At 31.5% G+C, this 26,005-nt stretch overlaps 1 protein-coding gene across 3 annotated transcripts in view; it reads left to right on the top strand.

Annotated features, from left to right (window-relative positions):
- The window catches only part of LOC148628987 (SWI/SNF-related matrix-associated actin-dependent regulator of chromatin subfamily A member 2-like), a 37,363-nt gene extending 11,793 nt beyond the window's left edge, over window positions 1–25,570 (top strand). For 2 of the 3 annotated variants that reach the window (XM_088541898.1, XM_088541905.1), the window contains exons 6-33: window positions 2,706–2,832; window positions 3,458–3,631; window positions 3,831–4,004; window positions 4,536–4,727; window positions 6,000–6,130; window positions 8,182–8,242; window positions 8,682–8,729; window positions 9,755–9,807; window positions 10,283–10,424; window positions 10,904–11,067; window positions 11,332–11,509; window positions 11,786–12,028; window positions 12,406–12,519; window positions 13,042–13,143; window positions 13,358–13,494; window positions 13,727–13,869; window positions 14,207–14,394; window positions 14,996–15,226; window positions 15,773–15,850; window positions 16,389–16,496; window positions 16,778–16,885; window positions 17,194–17,414; window positions 17,596–17,701; window positions 18,754–18,855; window positions 19,340–19,496; window positions 21,007–21,035; window positions 21,567–21,656; window positions 24,981–25,570. In XM_088541898.1, coding sequence (XP_088398024.1) covers window positions 2,706–2,832; window positions 3,458–3,631; window positions 3,831–4,004; window positions 4,536–4,727; window positions 6,000–6,130; window positions 8,182–8,242; window positions 8,682–8,729; window positions 9,755–9,807; window positions 10,283–10,424; window positions 10,904–11,067; window positions 11,332–11,509; window positions 11,786–12,028; window positions 12,406–12,519; window positions 13,042–13,143; window positions 13,358–13,494; window positions 13,727–13,869; window positions 14,207–14,394; window positions 14,996–15,226; window positions 15,773–15,850; window positions 16,389–16,496; window positions 16,778–16,885; window positions 17,194–17,414; window positions 17,596–17,701; window positions 18,754–18,855; window positions 19,340–19,496; window positions 21,007–21,035; window positions 21,567–21,656; window positions 24,981–25,067 — 3,688 coding nt within the window. In that variant the 3' untranslated portion in view covers window positions 25,068–25,570. Of the gene's footprint in view, window positions 1–2,705; window positions 2,833–3,457; window positions 3,632–3,830; window positions 4,005–4,535; window positions 4,728–5,999; window positions 6,131–8,181; window positions 8,243–8,681; window positions 8,730–9,754; window positions 9,808–10,282; window positions 10,425–10,903; window positions 11,068–11,331; window positions 11,510–11,785; window positions 12,029–12,405; window positions 12,520–13,041; window positions 13,144–13,357; window positions 13,495–13,726; window positions 13,870–14,206; window positions 14,395–14,995; window positions 15,227–15,772; window positions 15,851–16,388; window positions 16,497–16,777; window positions 16,886–17,193; window positions 17,415–17,595; window positions 17,702–18,753; window positions 18,856–19,339; window positions 19,497–21,006; window positions 21,036–21,566; window positions 21,657–24,952 lie in introns of all 3 variants that reach the window. The other variant, XM_088541913.1, reaches the window with a different exon arrangement.
- The last annotated feature ends 435 nt before the right edge of the window (window positions 25,571–26,005 follow it).

The following is a 26,005-nucleotide window of genomic DNA, read 5'->3' as shown; positions in this document are numbered from 1 at the left end:
TTGCCAATTTCTGCTTTGTTTGTAGACCTCATAAAATCATCCCTGAAAAGATTAGATGATCGGTTACATTGAACTTTCTATAGTATTGCTGAGAAATCCCTAGCCTCTGAGTTATTTTGATTGAGAAATGTTCAAAGCTTTTTATTGACTATTTGATACTCAGAACACATCAGTTATTTAAATTTGATCACGGGTTACAATTCTTTGAGCTATTAGACAAAAGAACTTCTGTATGAATTTTAGTAGAATGGGGCTTGCAAGGGTAAATAAAGAACATATATTTTGGCAAATCACACAGTAAAGGGGAAAAGGGTCAAGTTTTTATGCATATACACATGTATGACTGAAATCTTAAAAATTTGTTTAAAATACACTTTAAATTAACCAATCAGAACCCAGGATTCTTATATAAGGTGTAATTATATATTTAACTTAATTAAAACAGAGGTTATCATCTGGTGTGTGTAATAGATACATTTTTACATGAAATAATTTCCAGAGTATGGGGTGCATTTTATGCATCAATATATATAAGCATTGGCCACAAAATGAAAGATTTCATACAAGAAAAAAAAAGATTTTGTAATGTAAACAAACAAACTGGAAGTGAAATGTTACTGTATTCTTCCGTGTATTACACGCATCTGTGTATTCCGCGCACCCCCTTCTTGGCAAGGGAAGTCGACAAAAAAAGTTAGTTTCCATGTAAAACGTGCACCAGGAAGGGAGGAAAAATCACCAGCAGAAGACCACATTGAAATGAAAGGATTCCCGTAAATTCCCGGAAATGCGTATCTTTTCATCATTAATCTTTTAAATAAAACTATTTTCTGTTTCCCTGCATTTGCAAGCCATTTATTAATTAAAATAGTTTATAAATAGCGATGTATTGGATCTGAGTCGGCTGAAATGTTAACATTTCCTGTTCGAATACAAATCAGGTAATTCACTACAACCATGGCATCAAGTCCGACTGTTTATAAAAAGATGTTTTAATTTGCCAAGTTGTGTATTGATATCTGACGTCTGGAAACAGTTCATCAAGCGGATTAAAGGATTAGTAATAATTGTTTCACCTTCTAAATTGATCTTTTGTTATTTGATAATTAAACGACAATGGGCCCGAGGACAGGTAAGCACTCCCGGTATTGTGTATTTTACGCTCCACCGCATACAGGTGAAAAAGTTATAATTAGACAACTTGACTTAAGAGAACAATAAGAAGCTAGTCATGGTTTTTCATACAAACTATGAAATGCAAGGAAACGGCATTGATGGGTAAAATTATTAAATTATTAAACTATTAAATGGCAGTAAAACTTGGTTTATTTCACATGAAACTGTTCTCAAAAATACAATGGCTCGATGTTGTCTTTAGTTGACGACTTTGGTTCTGATTCCCGAAAATTACGTCTCTAGAAGAAAAATAAGACTGCAGTAGATGCTAGAATAAGACAAGGGCAAGCCGGTTTTAGGAAAGGAAGAAGCTGTTGTGATCAGGTGTTCATACTAAGAAACATCATAGAGCAATGCACGGAATGGCAGAGGCAACTTATAATCAACTTTATCGATTTCGAAAAAGCTTTTGACAGCATTCATAGAGAAAGCTTATGGAAAATCTTGAGACACTATGGAATACCAGCAAAGATAGTAGAACCTATTAAGGCTTTTTACCGGGAGTTTAATTGCTCTGTAGGCAACTCATCAGATACATGCTTCTTGGTAAAATCTGGATAACAAGGACTAGAGAGAGAGAGAAAAAAAATCTAGAAACTCATTGTTTTATAACGCACATTCCTCTTCTGGAGCAAAGAAAAAGTTGAAAAAAAGTGTGCGGTATACACGGAAGAATACGGTACTGAAAGAATTTTATCTAGTTATCAAAAACTTCTTTTAGTATTGAATTTTAAATATTTTCTTCAAATCATGTTTTAATGTCTTAATAACATGTTTCCAACAAAGGTTGTACAATATTTCTTTCTTGTAAAATACTGTTAGTAATAAAAATGAAACAATTGAAAACCAAGAAGTTATAAAGTCCTTTTTTGTCAAACCTCTTATTAAATGCATTTGCAGCCAAAAATTAGTATTTTGAAACTAATTCTGATTATTTCCAACAATTTTCTTCTTTAAAAGTATGTTTAAAAATTAAAAAAATTTGAGTTACAATTAAAACCAGAAATGTTCAATTTTCCCAACTTTCGATTTTGTTTTATAAGCCATTTCCTACATCCTCGGGCAATTTTATCATGCTTTCACATTAAAAATTATCCAATTGATGTAGTTACAGAACTTACCGTGATGTTTAAGTGTGAATATAAGTTTCTTTCCTTCACATTTTTGTTGGAAATACAGCATCAAGGCACCAGTTCATAAATTGACAGACCAATTGCAAAATATATATCTTTTGTCTCACAAAACTCTGCTGCAATCTGTGTCTAAAAAAAATTAGTGTAAAATACATAAATGCATATCATACACTCCAGAATATTGTATTTTCTTTGTGAGCTTGCTTACAGTAATTTTGAGAACAGCCAATAGAAGATATAGGAAATATGAAAGAACAATTTAAAAAGTACTTGACAGTAATTTTTTTTTTTTTTTTTTTTGGAAGACTGACATTTCGTAGTAAGTAGTTATCATGCTCACAATCACTTTTTATAGTTTTTTATAGTTTTTGATAGATATAATTATTATTTTCAAAGGATTGCAGCCAGAATAGGTCACAGGATCAAGGAACTCAATCACCTCCCAGCTGTTATGTCTGAAGATATGAAATGTAAAGCTATGATAGAGTATAGGGCTCTAAGATTACTCAACTTCCAAAGACAGGTATCTTTTATATCTTCCACTTTGATGGAGAGCTTATATTTTAGTAATGGTTTATGTCCATCTATCACAGGTACTGTTTGGGAGTGATTCCTCTTGAGATGTGAGATTTTATCAATTGAATTTACTACATGTGGCCATTTTGATTTTACAAATTCTACAATGGATATGGGATATCAAGTTAATGAGCTTTAAATGGGAGAAATATGAAAGTGTATATCAATCTGGTTTAACATGTTTTCAAGTAAAGAATTCTGTCTATTGTAAACATTTGATAAGCACAAAGTGATTGAGAGTGAAAGTACTTCTGCAGAAAACTTTCAGTAATTGAAAAATATCACAAAGCATTTGTCATACTGTAGGAACTGCATTTATTTTGGAAAATGTGCATAAAAATTTTACTTTTGCTGGAGGAAACTAATTTTGTTTGGAAATAAAATCTTGATAACACTCTAAACATTTAAAACAATTAATACCTTTTGTTAATATATGAAAAAGTAATTGAAAGTGTGTGTATATGACAGCATAACAAAACAAAGTATTTTCTTTTTACAATGCCTTTATTTTCTAAAAGGATGATATCCATTAATAATGGGTTTTCTATGTTTTTTTGTTTTTTTTTTTACAGTTGAGAACTGAAGTAGTGGCTTGCATGAGAAAAGATACAACACTAGAAACAGCACTAAACACTAAAGCTTATAAACGTAACAAGAGACAGACTTTGAGAGAAGCAAGAGTTACTGAAAAACTGGAGAAACAACAGAAAATGGACCAAGAAAGGAAGAAGAGACAGAAGCATCAGGTAAATTGTTGATCAAGAGTTTTCTTCATTTTCAAATTTTAAACTATCATGATGGCCACTGATCTCTCATGAGGTATTTTTTTTATACGAACAAGGTAAATAGATATTTTTTTCAGATTTGTTTAACTATCAGTTTTGTTCATTATCATTTTGTTCAGTTATAACAAAGCTCTTTTTGCACAACTATACTATTTTACAGGAATATTTGAATGCTGTTCTACAACATGCCAAAGATTTCAGAGATTTCCATCGTAGTGTTCAGACAAAGGTGAATAAGGTCAACAGAGCAATAATGATGCACCATGCTAATACTGAGAGAGAACAAAAGAAGGAACAAGAGAGATTGGAGAAAGAAAGAATGAGGAGACTTATGGTATGTTTTATATTATTAAATAATGGCTGAGAATGGGTGATTTATTTGGATTGTTTAATTTCTTTACAACATGCAATTGAAGTAATGTATTGTTTTAGTTTAAACCATGAATATATTTCCTCCTTTACTTTTTTTTGTTTTAAAATAATTCATTGAAATAGACCTTTTCTAAATAATTGTGGTGTTCTTTTTTTTTCTGAGTTCAGTGAGTAAGGACAATTTTCCTCAGCTATACGTTCACACACAATGAAACAAATATTATGACATTTCCAGTTTTGAAGGAAAGAGCATGTGTCCACTCAATTTATAGCAAAAAATAATGTCAATTATTCTGAAAGGGTCTATTCAACCCATATTTACAAAGTGTTAATAATTCTTACAGACAAAAGTGAGATGAATTCTAAGAAATGATTTCATATTGGAATATAATTTTAGGGAAGAGAAGTTCATTTATACAATCTTATCACTTTATACTTACATACTGCTTGACTGGTTTTTGTGAAACTAATAGTAACTACATGCATTTTTCAGGCAGAAGATGAAGAAGGATACAGGAAGCTGATTGATCAAAAGAAAGATAAACGTCTAGCTTACCTACTGTCTCAAACTGATGAATATATCACTAATATGATGAGCTTGTTAGCACAACATAAAGAAGAAATCAGGAAGAAAAAACAAGAAAGGAAAAAAAAGAAGAAAGGGTCAGAAGCTGTTAACCCAGAGGTAATATAATCATTTGTTCAAATTCTTTGATCTTCATATATAACTAATATGACTATTTCCCATGTCAATTGGTGCATAGGTGTTTAAAGGTCTTCAGCTTTTGATGGTAGCCCCCCCCCCCCCCAGTATTTCACAAAAAATCCCCCATATTCATATCCCTGTCAAAGCAGGATATTTAGAAGCATTCCAAAATTTATCTGGCCTTATTCAAATTTTCGGCTGAAATTTGTTTAAATTAGATATGTTGCTAAACATAAAATATGTCCCAAAAACAAAATCTCAATGAATCTATTGTTAGCTCACCTGGCTGAAGGCCATGTGAGCTATTGCCATCACTTGGTGACCGTTGTCATCGTTGTTAAAAATTTTTCAAAACTCTTCTCCTCTGAAACTACTTGACCAATTGGAACCAAACTTGGTTTGAATGTTCCTTGGGGTATCTTGCATAGAACTGATGTGGGGATTTTTGATCTGTCGAAAAACATGGCCGCCGTTACTAGAAATAGAACATATGGGTCAGACAGTAGTTTTTCACATATATCTCCAAAACGTTAGATTTAGTCAAATTCTGACGGGATAAAAGTGTTCAGCATGATGAGATCTATCTGCGGTAAAATTTTCATTTTAATCTATTAAGCCATGTTGGAGTTATTGACCTTTTCAAAGTTTTTTGCTATTTTTAATGTTATTTCTTTCAAAAATCTTCTCCTCTGACACTATTTTACCAATTGAAACAAAACTTGTTATAAGTGTTTTTTGGGGTATCCTGCATGGAACTGATGTGGGGTTTTTTGATCCGTCGGAAAACATGGCCACTGTTACTGAAAATAGAACATAGGGGTTAGACAGTAGCTTTTCGCATATATCTGCAAAACGTTAGGTTTAGACAAATTCTTTCAATTGCTGAAATGATCCTTATTGTTAGGACTACAAAAGTCTTCAAGCATAAAATTTGTCAGATGTCTTCTTCTTGTCAGAGTTATTGCCTTTGACAGGGGAAAATGACAGTTTTTTTTTTGGTTTTTTTTCACAGCTTTCAGCCAATGGCTTGAAAACTATGATAGATTTAGACTTTCATTTACTGAAATGATTCTTATGATAAGTCCTATCAAAGTTTTCTTGAGTCAAAATTGTTGGACAACTTCTTATGTAATTTATTGCCCTTGCAAGGCGAAATTGAACCAGGTGAGCGATTCAGGCTCCTGGGTGCCTCTTGTTTGTCCACAGAATGATTTAATTTCAATTAACATTATGTGATTTTAATACTTTCAGGCAATGGATGAGAATTCCAATGCTAGTGATATGAGAGTATCAGTGATAGAATCATCTACAGGAAGAATATTATCTGGAGAAGATGCTCCATCAGCTAGTCAGTTAGATGCATGGTTAGAGCTGCATCCAGGGTAAATACTTTTATAAACAAATTCAAAGTATATATTGTTTATGATTCTGATAACCCGCCTGTTTCTAACAAGAAAAGTTGAAATGTTTGTTTGGGACTAATTGACTACTTTTAAATTTCTTTTATTCAAAAAGGAGTTTTTATTAGCACATTTGGCCATAGGCCATGTGAGCTATTGCCATCACTTGGCGTCTGTCATCGTCGTCGTTAACAATTTCTTCAAACATTTTCTCTTCTGAAACCACTGTATGGATTTGGATGAAACTTAAGATGATTGTTCCTTAGAGTATCCTGCACAAAATGACCGTTTGGATTTTTGATTGGTTAAAAAACATGGCTGCTGTTACTAAAAATATAACATAGAGGTCAGACAGCAGTTTTTTCATATGTCTCAAAAACTGTTGGGTTTGCCAATATCTGTCAATTGCTGAAATGATCCTTATTATAAGGCCTACAAAAGTCTCCTTGGGATCAAAGTTGTCAGACGACTTCATGTAAGGAAGGCAAAAAAATTATGTTTTTAGCAGTTTTCAGTCAATATCTTGAAAACTATAATACATAAAATGAAACTTTCAATTGATGAAATGATCCTTACTATAAGTCCTACCAAAGTCTTCATGGAGTCAAAATTGTCGGATAATTCCTTGAAAGGCAAAAAATTTCACAAGGTAAGCGATTCAGGCTCTTGGGGCCTTCTTGTTATATTTTAATTTTTATTAGCTCACCTGGCCACAGGCCATGTGTTTTGTTTGTTGGGGTTTAACGTCCGAGCAGCAATATTTCAGCTATATTCAGACATGTGAGCTATTGCCATCACTTGGCGTCCATCGTCGTCGTTAACAATTATACAAAATTCTTCTCCTCTGAAACTTCTTGACTGATTAGAACCAAACTTGGTATAAATGTTCCTTGGGGTATCCTGCATAGAACTGTTGTGGGGATTGTTGATTCGTCGAAAAATATGGCCACCATTACTAAAAATAGAACAGGGGGGTCAGACAGTAGTTTTTCACATATATCTCCAAAATGGTTAGGTTTTGCTAAATTTTGACAGGGTAAAAGTGTTCAGCATGATAAGATCTATCTCTGGTCAAATTTTGGTTTTAATCCATTCAGCCATGTTGGAGTAATTGCCCTTTTTCAATGATTTTTGCTATTTTTAATGTTATTTCTTTCAAAAATCTTCTCCTCTGTCACAACTAGACCAATTGAAACTAAATTTGTTATGAATGTTCCTTGGGGTAGCCTGCATAGAACTGATGAGGGGATTTTTTATTTGTCAAAAAACATGGCCACTGCTACTAAAAATAGAACATAGGGGTCAGACAGCAGATTTTTGCATATATCTCCAAAATTATTAGGTTTAGCTAAATTCTGACCGGGTAAAAGTGTTCAGCATGATGAGATCTATAACTTGTCAAATTTTGGTTTTAATCCATTAAGCCATGTTGGAGTTATTGCCCTTTTTCAACGATTTTGGCTTTTTTTTTAATGTTATTTCTTTAAAAAAATCTTCTCCTCTGATACTATTTAACCAAATGGAACCGAACTTGGTTTGAATGTGCCTTGGTGTATCCTGCATAGAACTGTCGTGGGGATTTTTGATTCGTCAAAAAACATTGGCACCATTTCTAAAAATAGAACATAGCGGTCAGACAGTAGTTTTTCGCATATATTTCCAAAACCATTAGGTTTAGGCAAATTCTTTCAATAGCTGAAATGATCCTTATTATTAGGACTACAAAAGTCCTCGGGGGTAAAAGCTGTCAGATGACTCCTTGTAAGAGTTATTGCCCTTGAAAGGCGAAAATGACTTTTTTTAACAGTTTTCAGTCAATATCTTGAAAACTATGATAGATTAAAAGAAACTTTCAAATTGTTGAAATGATCCTGATGATAAGGTCTACCAAATACTTCTTGAGTCAAAATTTTTTGACAACTTCTAGTTAAATTTATTGCCTTTGAAAGGCAAAACTCAACCAGGTGGGAGATTCAGGCTCCTGGGAGCCTCTTGCTCATAACAGAGTTTTTATTATTTTTTAATTTTTTAAGGTATGAGGTTGCCCCTAGAGAAGATGGAGAGGAGGATGATGATAGTGGAGAAGATGAAGAGGTATGATTTATTAAAGGTTTATATACATTGTACATGTGGATTTTGACTGATCAATACCTTCCATTTTTTTAGATAAAAAAATCACAGAGTTTAATATGACTAGTTTGGTAAATCAAATATAATAATAGTTATTAATGAATGTATACAGTTTTGAGAATGATTTCCAATGTGATATATGACTTTGACATGATGAGTTTCACTCATCCAAACTACATGTTTGACAGGAAACAGATTTTGTAAAATTAACTTGTTGAATGTGATACAGTTTTCTTATCTTCAACTTGGTAGAATACTTTAAGATTTAGTTCAAAGGTTTATTATGAAGAGATGTAACACCTTTTCCATTTTGGTGAAATTGATAATATTGGGAACAAGCAGGGTTATCCTTAACAAGACATCAAATTCGTGTTTTATTAACTGTTCTGTTTTTGGTTATTAGGAAAAAACTGAGTCACAGCCAGTGATCCCGGTTGATATGCCTAAGAAGGTAATTATTTCTCCATATGTTTATATTAAGTTAAAAGTTGCATGTTATATGGGATCTAATTGATTCAGAATTCCATTTAAGTAGCAGTCTTTATAAAAATCAGACAGGAGGTGATTCATGTATGTCAAAAACCCACAGAATTCAGTTTTATTTCTTGTTCAGAAACCATTGTAGATCACATATCCTGTCTTAGTTTTTCATTTGGGGGTTGCACTTTTGAGATAAAATGTATAAAGTAACACTTTGCAAGAGTTATTGTTCTTGATTTGGTTTGATTTGGTTGATTTTAGTGGGAGGTTAAAGTGTAGTTCTCTCAACTGTTGTCATAAAAATATAGCATACACCGAAAAATCATCTGATCCATGGGTTTTTCTACAGAAGGAATCAACTTACCATAGGCAGTGTCTGTATTTTAAATGGACTGGTACATGTACTTAAATAATTGACTCTATTATTCACATGCTATTTGATCTTTTTTTGTGAAGACTGGTTTCTAGCAGGAGCCAACTGTAGAATTGTTGAAGGAGTGTCCTTATTGCAGATGTTGAAATCTTACTTGGGGTTTTTATAGATTGTTTAATATTTCCTTGGTCATATTGTAGTTTTATTTCCTTTTTCTTATGAAAGAAACTTGTTGAATGGGTGCTCTTTTATGGTGAATGGACTCAAGTTTCTTGAAAGGTGCTTATGAGGGAATATTTTTAGCTTTCTTGAAGGGTGCATATGAGGGAATATTTTTTAGCATGCTCACTATGGTTCTTTAATTATGAGAAAAGTTTTTTTTTCAGATGTTACCTATCTCATCTTTATTTTGAGAATATACATGTCATATGCACTTAAAGTTAGTTCTATGTCTTATAATTGATTGTGTAACACATATTGGTTGAAAATTTCTAAACCCTTTCCTCTGACAAACCGACAGTGTACCTGTTATTTACAATTCAATATTTTTGTATTGTGTGATTGAACAACTTGGTGCATTGAATGGTATAGAATTTGTTGAATTAATTCTCTTTTTTTTTCAGGTCATAAAATCATCAGAAGATATAGATGATGATGAGGCAAAGAAAATTTTGAGGTTTGGGTCATAAATTTCAATGATCATTGTAACTAAGATTCAAATAGAACCTACCGCAAATAAATGCAATTGAAAATTATTTAGAAATAAACACAAAAAAAATTATGAAACTTATAATTTATTTTATAACTTATAAAATCCCTTGTTGAACTTACAACAAAAACAGATTGTGCTGTTTTGGTTTTGTATTTCACCCAATCTTTTTTGTGTCAGGGATATTTACTGCTGTCAATATAATTATGTATGCATGTACCTGTATTTTTTTCTCTTACTTTAAAATTGAAAACTTAAATGGAAATGATTTGAAACTTTAGTATGATGGTTGTACCCAGTGTTTGACAAGCCTAAATTTAGCATCTTTTTCCTGTTTTAGACTTACCTGTAATTAAGGGATGTTAAGTGGTATTCATGTCCAATAGTTTTTCCTTTTTTGACAAATTCCTTCTAATGAGAATACATTTAAACTTGATTGTAGAAATGCCACTCATGAAGATGATGAATATGAGAATTTGAAGGTGAATGAAGCAAAGAATTATTATGCGTTAGCCCACACAGTGAAAGAAGATGTAACTGAACAGGCTACTATTATGGTGAATGGAACTCTCAAAGAATATCAGGTAGAAGCTATGGATCTCATATAAACTTTAGTACAAGGTACCATACCACAAAAGGAAGACTTGGATTTATATTTTGGGTTATGAGAATAGCCAAGTAAGGATAAGGACCTCAAAGTTGCCAGAAATTACAAGGTGTCATACCCCCAGAAGAAGTTGGGGATTGGTTAAACGCTTTAACTGTAACAATGTAGGAATAAGGTCCAAAAGATGACCTCTTCGGTTATGGTCAAATTTTTCTCTGTGTCAAATGTCTACCTGTTATCAAAATTTAATCTTGGTCAAATTTGAATGATGTGTCCATATTTGCCCCAACTGTTCAGGGTTTAACATCTGCCTTTGTGTCAAGCTGTATCCTGCAAAGCATTTTACTTAATTAGTTGTTGATATTTAAGATAGACTTTATTTGGATGAGGTATGTGTCTAACATTAATAAAATATTGCTCATAATAAATCTTCATACAGATATTTTTTACATTCAGATAAAAGGTTTAGAGTGGCTTGTATCATTGTATAACAACAACCTGAATGGAATCTTAGCTGATGAAATGGGTCTTGGGAAGACTATTCAAACTATTGGATTAATAACCTATCTCATGGAAAAGAAAAGAGTTAATGGACCATTTTTAATCATTGTGCCTCTGTCGTAAGTATTATTGTAACCGAACAAGTTTTCTCACTATCACTCCTTGTAGGAAGGGACATTACCATGTGATGATTTATGTTCATTTATTTTAGCATATTAACATATTTTTAAAAGATGTAAAATGAGTGAAAGTTAAATGACTATTAAACTGAAATTGGTGATAATATTTTTAATTGTTACTTCGTTCAGACAATCAATAATTTTGACTTGAGATATTCATTGTTTTGTTAGTTTGAGACATGTATTGTGTTTTCTTTGTTTCAGTACATTGTCTAATTGGGTAATTGAATTTGAGAAATGGTCACCATCAGTAGTAAAGGTGGCCTATAAAGGTTCTCCTAATACCAGAAGGTTGTTACTACCTGTTCTCAAAGCTGCTAAATTCAATGTTCTCATTACAACATATGAATATATCATCAAAGACAAAGCTGCTTTGTGCAAGGTAAACTTTAACTTTTGATGTGAAAGACAGATTTTGTTTAACATAATGGATTTGGATGTTTATATATATTTATCAGACAGTAAAAAGAAATACAACTTCTCTTTTTTAATCAAACAGAGATTTTTTGCTTTTTAACATGTTTTTATCTGACATTGAAATTTGAAAAAGAATCACACTCTTTGACAAAATGTATTCTTTTTTTCACTGTATCATAGAAAAAAATAATACATTATATGTTGATATAACTTAATAAAAAATAATATTCTGTTCTTACAGATAAGATGGAAATATATGATAATTGATGAAGGACATCGTATGAAGAACCACCATTGTAAATTGACACAGGTGCTAAACACTCATTATGTTGCTCCACACAGATTACTTCTTACAGGAACCCCACTGCAGAATAAATTACCAGAGTTGTGGGCCTTGCTTAATTTCCTGTTACCAAGTATTTTTAAATGCTGTGCTACTTTTGAGCAGTGGTTCAATGCTCCATTTGCAATGACTGGAGAAAAGGTAATTATTACAAGATACTCAAAAGTATACTAGGTGGTTATATAGTATTTAATTGTCCTATGACCAATTATGTCACCAAAAAAACCCATAGGTGTACCATACATACTTAATTTCTTCTTGGTAAATGGAACATGCATCCAGGTGTGGCAGTTGTCTCTTTGATGTATTCACCATATCCATTCTATGAATTTAAACAATGACATCAGTTCATAAATATATATCACAACAGATTGAAATAAATACAATTGTGGTAGTCAGAAAAATGTGAACCAGGGAAATTTAAAACAATCTGTCTGTTGACACTTTTAATTCTTTAAGTTCTACATACATGTATCTCTTATGTCTTAAGTCATGGTACGTGTTCCTATTTGTTGTAGGTTGAGTTGAATCCTGAAGAAACATTATTGATCATCAGACGTTTACATAAAGTTCTTCGTCCATTCTTGTTGAGAAGATTAAAGAAGGAAGTAGAATCTCAACTGCCAGATAAGGTGAGTATCTCTCTGTTCTTCGAGAGATCATAATCTGCTTTCTTTAGAATCTTTGTATTATTCAAAACATAATCTGTTTTTATTGGTATCCCTATATTCTTCAAAACATATAATCTGTTTTTATGCAGTATATCTCTCAGAATGGAGATTTGTATCCCCAGCAAGCATTGTTTAGAGGTATAAGATTTATATACATGTATGTAGCTGGAATTTTATAATATAAATAATCAACATGTTTGTTCGGTTTTATGTTTTTCTGTGACTGTATAAAATGTCTTTCCTTGACTGTCTTAATGTTTTTTCTCGAATATGTAAACAACTCATACTGTTGTATGACAATATACATTAAGATTCAGTATCTTAGAAGGATTGAAGTTAAAAGCATCATAAGCCGTTCACTTGTTTCTATACTTCATTAAAAAGGATAGGAATTTATAACATTATACATTTTGTACCTACTATCTTATCAGTTAATTGTAGTAATAAACTTTAACATTTTTATAATTTATCTATTTTTAACAGGTTGAATATGTGATCAAATGTGAAATGTCAGCTTTACAAAGATATGTCTACCGTCACATGCAGGCTAAAGGTGTTATGTTGACTGATGGTGGGGACAAAAAGGTAATTACTAGATATTTCTGTGCTCGACTGGATATTTTATAAAAATTTTAAAGGTGAATTTTGTTAGCTAGCTGTTTGTATTTGATTGTGAATTAGTTACCTAAACTAGGAATTATAGCTATGGTTAGTTATAGGCAGCAGTTATCATAAGCAATAATTCAACTCAAACCTTTTCATATATACACAATCATTGTTTATTTTCTTTTACATTCAGCAAGGTAAAATTGGTGCTAGAGCCATGATGAACACTATCATGCAGTTGAGGAAGATTTGTAACCACCCATTCATTTTCCAACATCTAGAAGAAGCATTTGCTGAACACCAAGGTCTTGGCAAGAGAGAAGTTACAGGGTGGGTTGAATGCACTGGATACTGCATCATAATTTCACAATTGTACATGTGATATTTTAAATTATGTACTTAAATCTTCCACACTGATAAAATATTAATTAGTCATATAAACTTATAGTATTTGTAGCTTTTATACTGTACAGAATCATCAGACTGCTGTATTTTTTAAATAGCTATTGAAAAGAATTTTAAGGTTTTTTTCATGTTTTTTTTTTTTTTTTTTTTTCTTCAGACCAGACTTGTACAGAGCAGCAGGAAAATTTGAATTATTGGACAGAATTTTGCCAAAGCTGAAGGGAACTAAACATAGAGTGCTGATTTTCTGTCAGATGACAACTTTGATGAGCGTGATGGAAGATTACTTTGTTTATAGAGGTAAGCTCTGTTTGAGTAATCTTTTATGAACACACCATTGCAAATTTACACATGATGTTTAGTTGACGTTTGTTGAACTTACTGTTGCTACAAACATAGCAGGCAGCATATTACTATTGATGAATTTCAGAGATACGTCCAATTAGTATGCTTGTACAAAGAGAGTGTTTTAATTTGTGAAAGTAAAACTTACAATAAGTTGCTAGATGTTATACCAGCTATGGCCTGCAATCCCCTTGTTTTCTTTTGTTCTTGGTTTGTGAAAAACTGTTTGGCTTTTTATCTGTTTCTTGTTTTTGTTTCATGAATATCCTATAATTTTGGTATTTTTAAACAGGATATAGATATCTGAGATTGGATGGAACAACTAAATGTGAAGACAGAGGCCAGTTGCTATCTCTTTTTAATGATCCTGAATCACCTTATTTCATCTTTTTACTGAGTACAAGAGCTGGAGGTTTGGGTCTCAATCTACAGGCTGCAGATACTGTCATTATCTTCGATTCTGATTGGAATCCTCATCAGGTATAATTAGGTCTAATCATTGTTATTCAGTTAAACCTATATAAATTTGTCTTTTGGACTGTATAATTTGTTTAGTTAAGACAGGGATTATCCATGTTCAAAATATATTTAAACTGATATGAAGTGACTTCAAAAAATGTCTGGTTTAGACAAGTTTTCAGTTCATTCAGGGTTCACTGTGTCAGCATTAGAGCTATTGAAAATTACATAGTTTTTCAGACATACCAAGATTTTTCCCATGAGGTATGGAAATTGTTACATCTTGGGAGTTGACATGATTGTATTAGTGCTTAAAGTTAACTGTTCATTAGCTACTTAATGAAAATTTACATGTATAATTCAAAACTGAATTTGTATGATTTGTGGAATATGTAAGGTTTTATAATGATAGACAAAATTTTCATTTAAGCATTATACTTTCTTCAACAAAATTTACTTACATATGTAATTCAAAATTAATTTGTATGATTTGTGGAATGAGGAAGGTTTTATAATGATAGACAGAATTTTCATTTGATCATTATTAGTAATTCAACCTTTCAAAAGAACTAAGAAAGATGTATAGGAACTTTTTCACATCACATTGTATTATTTTTGCTAGGACTTACAAGCACAGGACAGAGCTCACAGAATTGGACAACAGAATGAGGTTAGAGTGTTGAGATTGATGACTGTTAATAGTGTTGAAGAGAAAATATTAGCTGCAGCAAGATACAAACTGAATGTGGACGAGAAGGTTATCCAAGCTGGTATGTTTGATCAGAAGTCTACAGGATCAGAAAGAAGACAGATGTTACAACAGCTGTTACTGGCTGATCAGGAAGACGGAGAGGTAGGTACTGTGCCATCAGACATTTGATGGTTTATGTATCTTTTTGTTCAGAAATGGCCCTTTGCAAGTTGTGGTGATCTGTTGAAGACAAGATCATGTACACTCATCTTAACTTGTTCTCTTAGGCAATGAAGTGTCTTAAAAGTAGTGGAGTCATAGACATATTTGAAACAAAGGCATGAGAAAATTTGACATCATTATACACTTATGGTTCCTGAAATGACGGCACTCTCTAGGAGAAGTGTACAAAATGAATATGCTTTCATGAAAGAAAGGTACTTAGACTCGTTAGAAAAGTTCTTTGCCTTTACACTCGTTCAGCTACTCTATACCCGTGAAATAGACTTGTATTTCTCAAACTCATCAAAGAACCTATTTTTCTATCTAAAATAAGATGCAGTCTTTAATACTGACCATAGGTATTACATGTTGTACATAGTAACAGATTTTGATGACACAGAATTAAGAGTAAAATTGTATCATATTACATATGCTAAAATTTCTATATATAAAGTCCTGATTATGTTTACTGTACATATTTGTTAGGATGAAGATGAAGTTCCAGATGATGAGACTGTTAATCAGATGATGGCCAGAAGTGAAGAAGAATTTGAAATTTATCAGGTGAGATTTATATATGTACATCAAGATAATAATTAAACATTAGATAAATAGGGTGTTATGAAAATTCATCTCAGGACATTTGCAGAACCCCAGACAGGAGGCAGAAAAAAACATAATTGCGTTTAACCTACTCTGACACTTGATGTGCCATATTTCCTCACATCAATAATATCCTTTCCTCTCATAGTGTATGGATAACTACATCAAACTTAGAAGTATAGACTATTGGAATTTATAAACACAATTTCAATTCCATGATGATATGCTGTGTTATTCATGCTCCATTAGACTCTTAGGTAAAAATTAGTTTGAAAGGCTGTCTGTATTACAAGTGTATTGTTAACTAAAGTCAACTTGAGAAGTGAGAACTGTCAGAAAAATACTTCTTTGATAATGTAAAATATGTTTGGCAAATGAGCCATTGCCTCCTGACTTCCCAAACCCTGATCACTTAAAGAATTTACTATACTGAACAATAAAAGGTTTAATTTTACACATTAACATTGAACTTAATTTTTTTTTTATTTTGTTTTTGTAGCAAATGGATATTGACAGAAGGAGAGAAGAGGCCAAGAATCCCAACAGGAAACCAAGGCTAATGGAGGATGATGAATTACCTCTTTGGATCTTGAAAGATGAGGAGGAGGTTTGTACTATTTCCCCCCAAACTGAAAATTGAGTTTGCATAATATATATGTTATTTACATATTTGAAAATGGTAGACATTGCTTTTGATTGACAAACATAACTGATTTAAAATCAATAAGAAATCACCTTATAACTTGCATATTTTTTGGTCATTAAATGATTTGTAATTCATCTAACTCCCCCACCTGGGTTTTTGTAACAATATATGGTCTGCTTGTTTTTTTTGGGTTGATAGATTTATTGAGATTTTTGTTAACCATCTATAGGTTTTTTTTCTAGGTGGACAGATTAACTTATGAAGATGACATGGAAGTGTATGGTAAAGGATCTAGACAAAGAAAAGAGGTTGATTATACAGACTCTCTAACAGAGAAACAGTGGCTGAAGGTAAGTGAAGAATTTGATGTATCTTCAGCACACATGATAGCTTCAGATCTGTCCCTTTCACAAATATGGCTGATAGAAGCAACTAGATGTCTTAAAACACACTTTCTATGAAGTAAACACAGATGTAGTTATTTATGATAAACTGATAACTTTATTATATTAATGCTGTTAGATCAAGGTCAGAAGCATATGCACAAGAAATTCATTTCAAAACAGTTATGTAACTTTGGCTTCATTGAATGATTCAGGTGCATATCCATTCAGAAGTATGTAGTTGATTGAATTTATGGCATGACTCCTAATTACAGGCTATAGAAGACGGCAACCTAGATGAAGTTGAAGAACAACAGAAAGTTATCAAGAAGCCTCCAAGAAAGAGGAAGGCAGAAAAAGAAAAAGAACCTAAAGGGTCAGATAAACCTAAGAAACGAAGAGGTCGTCCACCGGTGGAGAAACAGCCTCCCAACCCACCTAAATTGACAAAACTGATGAGGAAAATCCTCTCCATAGTCATGAAGTACAAGGACAGGTATGGTCATATAGTATTAATATATCTTTATTCATGTATCTATAACTGAAGAGTAAATTGGCAATATCCGTTAAGAGTATTATGTGCTTGATGTTATTGTTGATATTTTGTCAGTCTAATTATTAATGAACATTTTGAGTATTAATTCCTAAGTAACCCATGTATTTTATGTATGTTTTAGTGACAATCGAGTATTAAGTACTGAATTCATCAATTTACCTTCTAAGAAACAGTATCCAGAATACTATGAATTGATTGATAAACCAATTGACTTCAAAAAAATAAAGGTATGTAGCTTTTTTTAAAATGATTTGTTTTCATTCCGCATGTATTTATTTTTGTTTGTACTAAATCAGTACTTTTGTATGTGGTTTTGGTGTCCTTGACGACTCTTGCAAGGTTGCATTGCATGGGGTTGAAATTTTATCTATAAACTGATTATATTAGAAATTCAGATCCCATATTGATGAATGATTTTTGGTTTGTGACTTTATTAAGAATTAGTGTATTAAATATGTTTTGATTACTTTTACAGAATGTTAGGTCTATCTTGCTACATGCAAGATCATTTTCCGGCATCTTGCAAATTTAAACAGAAATGTATTGATATAATGAACCTCTCTTACCATGAATCATTCATTTGTAAGAGTGGATTTGTGGCAGAATGTTTCTCCCCACCTTTGCTAATCTGTCATTTATTCATTTGATGTTTTATTTTTGTTGTAATTTGATATTACTTAATTGATATTTTTATATGCAGAATTAACCCTGCATTATATGATTTTTGAATAAATGACCTTTTTCCATCAATAGTTATTGATTTTATGAAAATACATTTTCTTTGAATTTTTTGGAAAAAATTTGTAAAATTTTATTCATAATTAAACTACCAAAAATATTCTAAAAATGTTCTATTCAAGGGGAGATAATTTGGAAATGGTTTGTCAAAAATGAAAGAATTTTCTTCTTATAATGAAAATGTTTTTGACCCCATTTTTTTTTTAAAGAAATTGAATGCATGTTAATTTTGATTTTTATGCCCTGCCACTTGAATTAGCACTGTATTATGATACCCGTTGAAAAGTTGCTGGTCTATCTGTCTGTCCATCCCTGACTGTTTCCAGATGATAACTTGAGAATGGTTCAATTAATTTTTCTTTAAACTTTACACAGTTGTTAAGTACCATAAAATACTCAAGTTTTTTTATCATTTCGTCATCTCCCTTTTTTTTCACCATTACATGGTGAGATTTCATCTAATGCCTTATTAATGCCATATTTTTAAAATATAAATGTTTGTATCTTTGTTGATTTGATAAGTTTAATCTTAATTTTTTAGTCAAAGATTAAAGATCACCGATACAGGTCACTGGATGATCTAGAAACAGATGTTATGTTACTGTGTGAGAATGCCCAGTCCTACAATATTGAGGGCTCAGCTGTAAGTATAAATTTAACTTGAAATGAGTGTCTTGTTTGTGGGGATAATGGTTATTTTAGAATGATTGTTTGTTTCTCACACCTTTAGTATAGAAGGCTGAAATGCAGAATGACGTCAAAGAGACAACCTTACCAAACCATGAATATAAAAGGACTTGCGTCCTTAAATCAGTACTTTCATACTACTTTTTTTTCTTTTTTTTTTTTTAGGGAATTCTTGTAATGTAATGCAATTGTGCATATGTTATATTGAATTTTTATTAGAATGAATTTAGTGTTCATTTACCATTACATGGGCTTGGCCTGTCACTCAAATAGAAGGTAGAGGATATTCAATTATGGGTACTTATGTGACAGGGGAGTGCTTTGTGAGCTATATGACAGGAGTTTTGTGAGCTATTTTCACGATTATTCTGTTTGAATTATGTATTATTTTGTTACCTTTACATGTGTATGAATTACACTACCAGTTGGTTCTTTGATAGATTCATGAGGACTCTATAGTCCTACAGTCTGTTTTTACCAATGCCAGGCAGAGGATAGAGAAGGAGTCTGGCCGTGGTGGAGCAGACTCGGATGACAGTACAAGTGATGATGAAACCGAGAATGATGATGTAGATGAAGATGAAGATGAAGATAAGGGTTAGTACTTAGGGGTATTCACAGAGTTTATATATCACATTCTTCCATTGAAATGAGAAATAAAATTTTATCAAAAAGAAGATTTCCCAAGACATATAGAAACACTCACTTTGACAGAGGACTGATAGGACAATTATTTCAAGTAAATGAATAATTGAATAAAATTTTCAAAAAAAGAGTTTATTACAAACATTTCTTGCTATTATTCTGACGCAGTCAGGATATAGTTTCACTTTTTACCCTTTGACCTTAAGGACGCTCATTTATGGAAACGCAAGTCACCTGATCATAATTCTTTTTTCCGATTGGTTAAATACTGATAAATTAGTGGCGTTAAAAAAATCTGTATAGAAAATTTGACATTACGTGGCTTGTGTTATTATTTTTTTTTAAAGAAATGTAGGAACTTAGAAGTAAAAGGAACAATATTTTACTGCGTCGGCTATCTTTTTTCAAAAGATAGTATTTCTAACCAGTCCATTTTTTTCCCACTTCCCCATCCTCAGATTTTTACATGTATTGGTTCTGTCATCACTTATCTGACATTTTGGGTGCATTTTGCTAATAATTTCACAAATAATCGTACCACCTCCTGCTTGATTCTTAGGTGAACTTGTGGATATAACATTAGGGATTGAAGTTATTATAATGTAAGGGTCACAAGGTTTGAGGCACTCGGTAGGGTTTGTAAGTCTCATTAATTTATTTTTTTACCCCAGAATTTCATTGATTGAAAGCATTCAGTTTTGAAGACCAATATTCACTTTTTGATGAATATTTAATGTATGAAAAGTTGATGCATATACATCAGAATATTCTTTTTTTATGGTACAAAAATGTATTACCAAAAATCTTATTTAGTAGGGATCATTTAGTATCTTATTTTTTATCATCATATTTCAGCATATGAGGTTTTCACTAACTTGGTTGTAGTCTACAAACCACTTCATATGTATTTAAATTGTTGGAACCTCACAGGGTCACATGACCAGACTCACAAGATCCTATTATAAAGTTGCTATTCTATTTGTGAATATGTTTTCTATGTTCATAATTTAGACGAGGAAGCAATTATAACAAATAATGTAAGAATGTGTTTTACATAAAAGGAGGGTTTGATTAAATAAGAGCTGATATTGATAGATGAATTTGTCACTAATCAATGCAGTTTAAAAGAAAAAAAATAAACCCGTTTTAATCTGAACCCTCCTTTATAAACTGTTACTTAATTGTGTTGAATATAACTTATATTGTTTTCTTCGTTACATTGTTCATATATTTTGCCTCAAGTTCCAGCATACGTTATATTGCTAGTGTCAAAAAATGCCAGTATTGTTAAAAAAAAAATTATGTGACCCTCAAAGTATTAAAAAGCCTTGAAATATCTTTTAGCTTAGCAACATTATACATGAATGATTTTCTGAAGAAAAAAAAGATATATGTTTGATAGCTCTCTTAAAATTTACAAAGATTTTGAAAAGCTTTTATTTATATAATTTCTTTTTTGCAGTCAAAAAATCCAAAACGCCTAGTAAAAAGGTGAGTACTTCACAATTCAATTTGTATCAAAGCTTAATAAAATACTGGAATAGAATATGCTATGTACATGTATAAATAGATGTGTAGAATATTTGCTTCAACAAAGAATTTATATTTAGACCCCACCCAACTGGTATATTTTTGATGTGTCCATCTGTCCTTCTTGTCATCTAAACTCATCTCAAATTACTACTTAAAATTTCACAAAGCTTTGTGAATTTATGTACTATATTTAGTTGTGCATGTTACCAGGAAATTTTGATCCCTCAAATTTTGTGGGAATTATGCCCCTTTGAACTAAGTTTCCAGAAATATGACATAAACAGCTCTTTACCTATCTGTTTTTATTTGCATCATTGATTTATGAAACTTTCCAACCTTAAAACTGAGTTCTTTCATTTAGTTGTATTTTTGCTTTTGTTTGACAAGAAAACCAAGTAAAGTATTGGCCATTTATAATGAGATAAATAACCCTCTCTATGTGATCAAGTGAAAGAGCAGTTACATTAATCAAAAAAATTATTTCTCAAGGCTCCAGAAAAAGAAAGGACGAGTACAAGAAAGCGCAAAACAAGAATCCAAAAACCAATGATCAGTGATGATGAGGACGAGGATGAAGAGGTAAGGTTATTTCCTCCAAAAACCAATGATCAGTGCTGATGATGAGGATGAAGAGGTAAGGTTATTTCCTCCAAAAACCAATGATCAGTGATGATGAGGATGAGGATGAAGAGGTAAGGTTATTACCTCCAAAAACCAATGATCAGTGATGATGAGGACGAGGATGAAGAGGTAAGGTTATATCCTCCAAAAACCAATGATCAGTGGTGATGAGGACAAGGATGAAGAGGTAAGGTTATTACCTAAGATGTTAAGTAGGCTGAATTGAGGTTATTTTCTGGGTCATAAAAGGAAGAATAGTCATGGTTTGCTTTGGCTGTGCATAAGTAAGCGAAGTTAATGAAATAATGAAATATTGCACAGGAATAATGAAGAGTGCAGTATTTTAATTGACAAGGATAATTATTGTTATGATCATTGTAACACATGAACTGTTATGGTTATAATGCATAATTTTCCAAACCATACTGTTCATTTTTCTTTGTTGAAATTGAGAAATTTACATATTTAACTACCAGTTCAGGTCAGATGCTAAAATTCTAGACATCTTACAACCAGTTATGCAGTTATACATTAAACTTGAGTGATATTGTTTTTAATAATTTTATTATTAATACTATGATACATGCAACCCAATAATTTTATTATGAATACTATGATACATGCAAATTGGGTTGCATGATTACAATCACAGTTCAGTATTGCACATAAGGACTTCTACAAATCTCAGAGTAATGAGTTTCATTATACATTTGAATTAGTTGTTTGAAAACTCAGACATGAGTATGTTAAAATCAGGGGTAGATTAATAATTAAAGAAATACTACCTTTATGTTGAAAGTTGATACAAAATATATTAAAAGTGGGGAAAAGTAATTCATATCTGATAACAAAGTGCTTGCACAATTGACATTACTTATTTTGTGCACAATTTATTATTAATAGTTGAGTGTAATGCATGCAAAGTAAAGGTGGCATATTTATTAATTAAAAAAAATTAGAAAATTTATTTCAAAAGTTGGCAATGTAAAATTTCCCTTTTTTCGGGTGTGCATAATCTTTATAATTTTGAAAAAAATAATGGATAGGTCTTTTTTTTAAGATTACATAGATTTGTGATTTATGCACTTGGTAGATATTCGATGAACTTTGATTTAAGCTATGTCATGCCTATTACACTGAACATGTTTTTCTGTCATCTTTCAAAATCATAATGCCTTATCCACTTCCAGTTAACTACATGTAATAGTGTTTGAATTTATGTAAAAATAACATGTTAAAATTAATCAAAAACAATGTTGTACATACAAATTTGTATGGTAAGTTTACAATAATTATTTTTAAAAAGCCTGTTTTAAAGGGAGATAAAAGATTTGGGTGATACCTAATTTTCTTTTTGAAATGTGAAAGAAGGTTAGATAAGTGTTCTTTGTACAAAATGTATAATTTTTTTTAGAAATTTTATTTACCAGTTGATTAATAGTTCGATGACCTTTGTTTTTTTATATTAAATTTTCTAAGTTGTTCATTTAGGATCATTTTTTAGAAAAAGTAGTGAAATCTATATACAAAAATATTAGGTATGATCTACTTAAAAAAAAACAATTGAGAAATAAATCCTGTTCGTGTATTATCCGAAATAAAACAGATTTTGTTTGGTGATGCCTTTTGTGTAATAATGCATCACACAATCTGCACATATTATTTAATGCTGTCTTTAACTGAAAATTTTATTCCTAAATAGCACTATGACATACTGCACAATTAAAAATTGAGGCCTCAGTCTGAAAGATCCAGTTTTAATCAAAGTGACCTTGACATTTTGAACAAAAGATCTTTCTGGTCCTTCAAGCTACCTTTTCAATTTTTTAATTGAACCAATCAAGTTTTGCTGCAATTTTGCATACAAAAATCTGAAGTGTCTGTGACTATTTAACTTCAAGTAAGTTGACCAAATGATTTGACCTTGTTGAACTGGAATAGCCCAAGATAATTACCAGATTCGCTAGGTGAATAGCAACAATGGAGCTTAATTTCTGTGCTTATTTGAATAGACAACTTTATTCATGCAATTAAACTGATGATGATAGAGTTTTTCCTTCACATGGAAAAAAATTATCTGTTTGGAATTTCTGTAGGTGACCACTGGAGAGCATTTGAAGAAGAAATTCGTGTACCAGTGAAATCAATGTACAAATAACAATTTGCAGTTTTCCAATTTGTTATAAGTTCTCTGAAGTTTATGTTACGTCTAATCATAATTTTATAGTGGAAAATAAGTCCTGACACACCATTCTTTCGCAAATTTGTAATTTAGTATAATAAGAGAAGGTGCATAGTGTTTTTAACCATTAGCTTATGCATATTTTAAAAATCTTTTTGTATATTATAATAATGAGTGTAATTTCAATAAATTTAATGAGAAGTTGGTGGCCAAGTCTTTGTATAATTTGATGAGAAGTTGGTGGCCAAGTCTTAGTTTAATTTGATGAGAAGTTGGTGGCCAAGTCTTTATTTAATTATGAACATTTTCACTAGTAATAAAAATGATACAGCTTTTATCATTCATCATTATGTCAATGTTGTTCAATTTCATTCCCAAAATTATGAGGAGCTCAAGCTTTTTCCTTTGATGTTGACATCCACCAAGTCTTTTTCCTGTACTAAAAATTTCCTACATTCAGCTATTTAACTGCATGAATGAAGGTGTCTATATCAATGGCCACAGAGATAAAGCTCCATTGTTACTAATTCAATAGATGAGTTCACTTAGAAAAACTGGTAATTACCTTGGGCTACTCCAGTGTAACAAGGTCAGAGGTTAGGGCCAACCAGCTTTAAAATCCCAAGATGTCTTATTTGTTCTGTAAAGTTTCATTTAATTTTTCAATGCAAACTCGCAGAGGAAATAAAAATTTTTCTAATCCCTGAAAAATTTTGCAAAATAAGCTAGGGACAAAACAATTTTGATATAAATTATTTCAAACATGGAATTATGACTTGTATAATATCCAAGTGTTTCTGACCACCATTGCCATTCAATCTGTACAAACCTTTTGGTCAAGGCCATTGTAATTTTACAATTTTTTTTCTGCTTCTAGATGTATCTTATAAAAGGCAGCTGCTACATATAGCATATGTTCATGTATTTATATATGTAGTGCAATAGAAAATATTCATGTTTTTAGCATTTTACTTGTACTGTTTTAGTATAGCAAGACTAATTTCTGTCATTTCGTTTTGCTTTGCTTGGTTGCACGATACTAATCTAACATATATGCATGCTTTACTTTCAGTTTTATGAATAAATGTAATTGTACACAGGAGACAGATAGCAGTGATGATGATGTTCCACTCCAATCTGCGAAGTCTTCTCCCAAGTTGTGTTCAAGTTCTGGAAAGAAGAAGTAACAGCTGGACTTTCTCGGTATCAAGTGACCAGTTAGAGAAAAAGAAATTGCGATTCCTTGCAATTTATTGTTTATGTACACATTGAATGAAATGAACCTTTTGATTTTGTATTTAAGTAGTTTTAAGTAGATTATATAGTATATATTTTGTCATAGATATTTTATATCTGATTTACCCACATCTCTCTGTTCAAGCTTTCTTCATTTAAAGTTACTTTACACATTGGAACATTATTTCAAATGTTTCAATTTAAAATATTTCATTAAATTGCACCAAAACATTTCTACTGCATTTATTCTTTTATTTTACATTTTTGTTCAGTCCCAAGTCATTGATTTCCAAGTTCCATAATTATACATTTGGCCAACAATAGTTCATGCTGTAAAACAGAATAAAAAATTATGTAGTATTTGTACAAGATTCATCTTTCTCATTCATTTTTGTTGATTGTTTCATGTTTTGGGATTTCATATCGTCTTTGTGCAATAAAACATTGTACCACACTTTTTTTGTTCAACTTGATGTCTATTTGCCTATGAGAAAAAATGCTGTATTTTGAACTGCTTTATTGTTATATTTGGACTGCCAAAGCATATTTTCTTTCAACTCAAATGAAGTGCTAAACCCTGGAAACTGAAAATTCCTCTCTACTCAAAATACTAAGACAATAATGGTTAACTTCAAATATGATTGTGAAAACATCAAGCTATTTCAGCAAATATGCAACTCGAAAGAAAAAATAATCTTTTTAAAATACATAAAAAAAATTGTTCAGTAACTGTGTGGCACTGTCTTCTATGAAATTGTTATACAGGGTTCCATTCCAATGAAGTCGGGCTGTTATTGATTTTGGAGGGGATTACTATTTCCATGAAGGAATAAGGGATCAAAGAAATTTTTTAAATTCCTTGACCACTTTCACACCGGTTTGAATTATG

Source organism: Perna viridis, chromosome 1, assembly GCF_037379345.1.
Source record: "Perna viridis isolate PV_CMFRI_1.1 ecotype Kerala chromosome 1, ASM3737934v1, whole genome shotgun sequence".
NCBI classification, from domain to species: domain Eukaryota; kingdom Metazoa; phylum Mollusca; class Bivalvia; order Mytilida; family Mytilidae; genus Perna; species Perna viridis.
The sequence above is the reverse complement of the archived record's forward strand: the minus strand, read 5'-3'. Positions and strand labels throughout refer to the sequence as shown.